Source organism: Leguminivora glycinivorella, chromosome 18 (genome assembly GCF_023078275.1).
Source record: "Leguminivora glycinivorella isolate SPB_JAAS2020 chromosome 18, LegGlyc_1.1, whole genome shotgun sequence".
Lineage (NCBI taxonomy): Eukaryota > Metazoa > Arthropoda > Insecta > Lepidoptera > Tortricidae > Leguminivora > Leguminivora glycinivorella.
Window position 1 is genome coordinate 12,302,650 of NC_062988.1, and position 6,967 is coordinate 12,309,616.

General features: G+C 40.2%; 1 protein-coding gene across 2 annotated transcripts; it reads left to right on the forward strand.

Moving 5' to 3' along the window:
* The first annotated feature begins 1,179 nt into the window (after nucleotides 1-1,179).
* On the forward strand, nucleotides 1,180-5,834 carry LOC125235951 (protein ALP1-like). Of its 2 annotated transcripts, none has more exons than XM_048142608.1 (3): nucleotides 1,180-2,351; nucleotides 2,428-2,543; nucleotides 3,139-5,834. In XM_048142608.1, exons 1-3 carry the CDS (start codon nucleotides 2,039-2,041, stop codon nucleotides 3,955-3,957), a joined length of 1,248 nt encoding a protein of 415 aa, XP_047998565.1. In that variant the 5' UTR covers nucleotides 1,180-2,038; the 3' UTR covers nucleotides 3,958-5,834. The 2 variants fall into 2 exon arrangements, with proteins under 2 accessions (XP_047998565.1, XP_047998567.1); XM_048142610.1 differs by lacking the exon at nucleotides 3,139-5,834 and adding an exon at nucleotides 2,680-3,122.
* The last annotated feature ends 1,133 nt before the right edge of the window (nucleotides 5,835-6,967 follow it).

The window sequence follows — 6,967 nt, forward strand, 5'->3', positions numbered from 1 at the left end:
ATTGACATAGAGTATTCGCCCCCTGTCTTGTATACACATCCCTTACTTCGAACACATCAGGGGGAATGTTTTTATCAGTTTAATAAATTGCTTAAAGTTAACATTTATATCTCCAGTCGTGCATTCAATGTGGTCTGACAAAGCCCTCCACATTTCGTGGAGGGCATAATATTTTTCATCATTAAATCTAAAGTGTAAAGCTCTTAGAAAGAGCGTTACTTTCATTGTTAGACAGTATATGGCAATTTCACCTTGCCAAAGCGTTAAAAGTGCAAATTTTTCTATCTCCTGAATCGTTATAGCCTTCATCATAGCCAATCTCTCACGAGATGGCGATGATGAGGCTGATGATGATGATGTGCTCGATGACATAGTTCTGGAACAATAACCCACTTTATAACAATAGTTTTGTGTAAATCTATTAGTAACACCTTTTTGTTCAAACACGCACACACGCACACAACACGCACTGATGGGTCGGGGGGGGGGAGGGTGGGGTCTATTCGAACGCTACCTCGAATGTTTTCCCCACCTCCCCCAGTACTATTAGATGTTTTTCACCTCCGTCTAGGATGGCCAACTGCTCATCCTTGAGCATAGAGAAGCGCCCAGGGAGTGACACGTGCCCATAATCTTCAATCAAAAGCACAACCTGCCCGTTCGACTTGTCGAACTTGGACTGGAAGCGCTTACAGGCCGTTATCAACAGTTTCTTCTGCCTGGGTAGGTCCCTGAGTGGGACCCATTCGATGAAGTTGGCCCCGACAGCGTTGATAGCCTCCAGGTTGATGGCTGCGGCGTTGGTCTTTGATGGTGATGATGATGATGACGACATTTTTTACAGTTTTAAGATAGTAAAAAAAAAAACTCACTTTTTATAAATTTCGAACAGCAAAAGGTCTGCGCGCAACTGTGCGTGTCGCTTATTTGATGGATCTGTGATTCTGTAGTACTGGTATTTTTTCTCCACTGCCCATTTTTTCTTGTAGATTTACTTTATCTTGAGAGGGAAACTTTTTCAAACAACCATCGCAATAATACATTTTTGCCGTTTTCCCACCCGTTTTCGAACACATATTTAGCAGACGTGACATACGTTATATAATAGTTGAAAAGTGGCAGGTTCGACATTTTCGTGAAAAAGTAAATGAACTTGCCTAGTGGAAGCATTCTTTTTCCTTGTGCGATATGCATAAGGGGACAATTAGGTGCTTGTCGTCCTCTTCGTCCAGCCCGTAAACGTTGATTCTAATATTATTATTATTCTCAAATGTTTTACTATCCTTTAATTGAGTGGGGAATGTGACCCCAGGCCAATCTAAACAATCCTTATATCTCAAATATTTCGAAAGTTGGAATAATTTTGTAACTTGAAATTAATAAAATTTTGTAAAATAAAAAGAAAAATCTTTCATTGGAACACCTTATTTTCAGGTAAGTGGAAAAGAAAAAAAGAAAACGAACATTACACTAACCAAAAAAAATAAAATCGCATTGCATAATTACATATTTAAACTATACTACAAAATTACGTGGAAAAATTTACATACTTACTCATATGGTCGCCCACAGAAGGCATAACACACAGTGTATTCGCCCCCTGTGATGTATAGAGGTACACCCCCCTAACCTCGAACACTTCAGGGGGAAAAGTTTTAAGCAGCTTAATGAACTGCTTATAATTTACATTTACACCACCAGTGGTGCAGTCGATATGGTCAGATAAAATCCTCCACATTTCGTGGAGGGTGTAATATTTTTCATTCCAAAACCTAAAATATAGAGTTCGTAAAATGAGCGTTACTTTCACAGTGAGGCAATATATCGCCATTTCACCTTGCCATAGTGATAAAGCTGAGGACACACGACGACACTGACACTCATCACAAATGTCGACACTAGTGTAGATTGCGTCCTCATGGTAAGCAATTTTTTGTGTCGACATCGGTGTAAACATTTTAATGTCCCGGTTATGTGTGGTTAGCTGTCTACACGGATCGATGCTACACTGCAATTCAGTGTGGTACATTTCCTCGCCATGAACAGACGTGCTGCTGCCGCGGTTGTCGCAATATGTGTTTCAATTAAAATGCGTCGTCGTAAGAAGAGATCGATATGGGTTAAAGATTGGATTAAAAGAAGAGCCCAGCTGGGGGCATATAATAAATTGTTATCTGAACTGGAAAACGAAGATCCAGAATGCTACAGAAACTTTCTGCGGATGAAACACGAAGACTTTCAATATTTATGTAACAAGATTTCGCCTGCGATAAAGAAACAAGATACGAATATGAGATTAGCTATTAGTGTGGAAGAACGATTGGCGATAACACTGAGATTTTTGGCGTCAGGTAAGTGACATGTTACAAGCTTGTGAAGCTTGTCTATTAAGATCGGTTAAAATATTTAAGTTCTTTATCATTTCAGGAGATTCGTATCGATCGCTCTCGTACTTATTTCGAGTACCACGGCAAACAATTTCAAAAATAATACCTGAATGTTGCGAAGCTATCTACAGATTTTTGAAAGAAGATTACATGAAGGTAAGTACAATAAAATATGACTTAATATTAAAAAAGAAGTTCTATTTATTAAGTAATATGAAAGTACAAAAAAGATGGGTTATTCTCACTAGTTACTACCAAAAATAACAAAAAATATAATCATCTTCTATTTTAGATTTTAAACAACTGGTGGTAACAAGTGGGATGTACCTCAAAACGACCAATCAGCAATTACAAATCTTGGTACGTAAAATTTTGTGGAGATTCCCATGTTGCATTTGGCATTGGAGTAAGTGCAGAAGCAGAAGAGGCAGAAGAAACAGACGGGATTGAATACTGATCTGATTCATCTAGTTCTTCCATGTCCAAAATAGTGCGTTGGATTTTACGTTTTAATTCTCTTTTTCGAGCATCGCTTCTCATATTTCGGATGGCAGCAGCTACAAATTCACCAAAAGCGGCAGCATCATCAGACTTGTCTAATATGCTTAACGCTCGGTCCAAAGCTTCGTCTTCTTTCTTCCTTTTTTTAAGGGTTCTTTGAGAAGATTGAGTGTTTGTATTTGTCGATTCTGGTGTTTCTGGTGTAGAAGACGTATCCTGAAAATAATTAATTAATTTATTAATTTTTCAGGTACCCTCCTCTGAAGATGAATGGAAAAAAATATCTGAAGATTTTAAAAATAAATGGAACTTTCCAAATTTGGTAGGAGCATTAGATGGCAAACATGTGGTGATGGTGGCACCCCAGCATAGTGGGAGTGTGTACTTTAATTATAAAGGTACATACAGTATTGTATTAATGGCATTAGTTGATGCAAATTACAAATTTATTTACACAGACGTTGGGTGCAATGGGCGAATCTCCGATGGAGGCGTGTTTACAAATTGTACACTTTCAATGGCTTTAAGCGAGGGAACACTTAATATACCACCACCACAGCCACTTCCTGGTAGAATCAAAAATGTGCCTCATGTCATTATTGCTGATGATGCTTTTCCACTAAAGCCCTATCTTATGAAACCTTATCCTTTTCGCAATCAACCAGGTCCCAATCGTGTTTATAACTACAGATTGTCGAGGGCTCGACGCGTAGTGGAAAATGCGTTTGGCATACTCGCAAACAGATTTAGGATATTAAGGAAGCCTATAGAACTATGTCCTGAAAAGGTTACAAAAATTGTAAGTGCAACCTGCGTGTTGCATAATTTCCTCTTACACCGGAATTCGAGACATTTATATGCACCACAAGGCACTTTCGATGAGGAAATTGATGGTGTATTGATTCCTGGTAGTTGGAGATCAGATGCCCTTCCGGATAGTGCACTGTTTTCAGAAAGGCCACTGGCATCTAACATGTCCAATTTAAGTAAAGAAATTCGTGAAGAATATAAAGAATATTTTGTATCTCCTGAAGGTGAAGTTAGCTGGCAATACAGATATATAAGTTAAAATTAATAAAGAACTCACCAAACTTCCTTGTGTTTCACTTGCTGGTTCGACGTTCGGGGTTAAAAACATTAAACTTGAGAAATACTCCCACTTGCTTACATAATTTTCATCTGTGCCCTGTCCGCTCTTCTTTTTCTTTAGTTTTCTTAATTCATTATTAAATTGAGTCCGCAAATTGTGAAGTTTTCTATTTATTTCTACAGCAGTAGTATTAAATTGTTCCGCCAAACATTCTATTGCCGCTGTCTTTTTATTTCGATTTTTATAATGGCTATTTGATATTTGCCATAGTTCTGGCAAGCCTTCATAATATAAAATCAATAATTTTATGTCCTCTGCAGACCATGCACGTGACGCCATATTGGTCTAGCTAAAAATTTCGCGCAGGTTCGAAATTCGCGACACTTGTGTCGGACAGTGCGCACGACCTGTCTCCACGGCTGCAACACAGACACTGACCGACATTGCCACAACAACTGCAACTAAGTGTCGCGGCAGTGGACACACACAGACATTCGATGTATACATTGAGTGTCTAATGTCAAGTGTCGCCGTGTGTCCTCAGCTTAAGAGCGTGAATCTTTCTAGCTCTTGAATTGTTATCGCCTTCATCACATCCAATCTCTCTCGAGATGGCCACGATGAGGCTGCTGATGTGCTCGACGATGTTTTGTCAGACGACATAGTTCTGCAACAATAACGCCACTTTATATCACTATTCATATGTAAATCTTTACTTAATTAGTTACACGTTTTTTGCAAACACATACACACACACACACACACACACACTCACACAAAACACGCACTGATAGTTCGGGAGAGGGTGAGGTCTATTCGAATGCCAACTCGACTCGAATGTTTTCCCCACCTCCCCCATTACTATTTGATACTTTTGCCCCCGTCGAGGACGGCCAATTGCTCGTCCTTTAGCATTGAGATTGAGAAGCGCCCGGGGAGTGACACGTGGCCGTAATCTTCTATTAAAAGCACGACTTTCCGAACTTGGAATGGAAGCGCTTACAGGATGAGATTAACAGTTTCTTCTGCCTCGGCAGGTCCCTGAGTGGGACCCATTCAATGAGGCTGGCCCCGACAGCGTTGAGGGCCTCCAGGCTGGTGGTGGTGGCGTTGGTCGATGATGAATTGATGATGACATTTTTCAGTTTGTCAAAATCAAACACAGACAGTTAAAACGACATGACAAAAAATAATCTATACGAAAAATAATCTATACCTTAAGGGAACAAACGTGGATCAGCGAATTCTTGTTTAATACTATGAGTAGAAACGGTGGACGGCGGAAATTAGAATACAATGCACAGTTATAAGAAGGGCGCCAGAACCGATTGCCGGTTCAATAATGCAGATAATGGAGATTGGAAAGATTTAACCTTGAACGTAGAAAACCACGACTGCCACCTCAGCCGCCTTGGGATGGAGTGTAGTGTGGGTGGAGGGCAGCGTCAGCTTGCCGCCTGCAGGTTACCGGAACACAGCGGGGAATGCTCGCGACCGGTGCGCGGATTGGGCGACACGCCGTGAACCCTGAAATGTTTATACCAATCTGTAAGTAAAATTCCAAAGACGGTGGCCGTGAGAGTGGCCGGGTCCGCCCGCAGGACTGGGGAATTGCCCCGGGATTTGAATTCCGAACGTCAACGTGTTCTGTGAAACGACCTAGTACTAATTGGAATTTACCCATAAGCCCGCCATAACCTACGTGACAAGTTGAATCTCAACAGGGTTTAAAGAATGTACAACTTACCGTTGGTGGACAAAAGGCGGGCGGGGAGCAATTTTGCACCTATTTCAACACCCGAGCACGCTGGGCGTCGCCCATCACAACCGAAACATGGTTTTTAGCGTCCCATTCCGGGGCTGGAAAATATGCAACGCTTCTTTACTAAATATTCGATTATAAGAAAATAAACAACAGGATCACTGATAAAACTCATTCAAACGGAAGATTGCGCCCGATTTTGACTTGGGCTAAATAAAGATCCCACGGCAATTCTATCGCCAGCAATCCGAATATCGTGGCGCCACTGTGCTCCTAACACTAACAACAGCTCCGTAATTTATTAATTTTTAAATCTTACAAAGTCTACATAAAGCATTAAAATCTGTGTTTAGAGTATAAGAGAGTGACAATTCTACCACGTAAATGGTTGCAGACAAAAACTCAAACGGAAAGTGACTTTATTTTCGAAAATACGATATCAACGGACTTTGTGACTATAATACTATAAGTGGTGCAAATAAATTGAAATGTGAAATAAAAATTTGTGAAAAATAAGTGCATCAAGTGTCGGATACCAAAAACAATAATTAATTGGTGAAAAAGAACCAAAAACCCTTACTTTGGCTATATTTAAACCAACATTAATTACAGCGCCATCTAGTGATAGCGCTCTGAACTTGCTGAACGACAGAAAGCGCGCCTGCGAAATTAACCGAAAATGACACCGGTAAATAAATCTACATTAAAAATCAGCAACAACAAAACTTTACCAACGTGTTCTAAATGCCAGCTTCCTGCAGAACACAGAAAATCAGCATTGTGCTCAGAATGTAAATTAACATTCCATTTCGACTGTGCAGGTTACTCAGGAAAACTGTATGCAATATTAGAACCCCAGAAAAGAGAAAACTGGAAATGTAAATCCTGCATCCAAAAAAGCAAATCCCCTAGCATGTTGATTCGACATACCCCGCCAGCGCCATCATATGTCACTATGAGAAAGGGAAACAGAACAAAAAAAACGTCAGAAGAGCCCCACACTGAACAAAGTACTCTTCTAATAAACACACACGAAGAGAACGCACCAGTAACCAACCCATCAGAGGAGATTGAGATAGCACAAACCCCGAATACTTCAAAGTTACAAGATACTGAACTCCCTGCAAATTCTACACCGGTAAAATCACCACCTATAAATAACAGTGACTTACTGTCAAATGAAAGTCAGAACGATATTTCAACTTCTGAATCTCCCAGAGAAAACTT

Excerpts from the sequence above, each read along its gene's own strand:
- LOC125235951 (XM_048142608.1), top strand. The coding sequence starts at position 2,039 with ATGAACAGACGTGCTGCTGCCGCGGTTGTCGCAATATGTGTTTCAATT. Across the intron at positions 2,352-2,427 it reads ACTGAGATTTTTGGCGTCAG|GAGATTCGTATCGATCGCTC; the intron begins GTAAGTGACATG and ends TTATCATTTCAG. Across the intron at positions 2,544-3,138 it reads TGAAAGAAGATTACATGAAG|GTACCCTCCTCTGAAGATGA; the intron begins GTAAGTACAATA and ends TTAATTTTTCAG.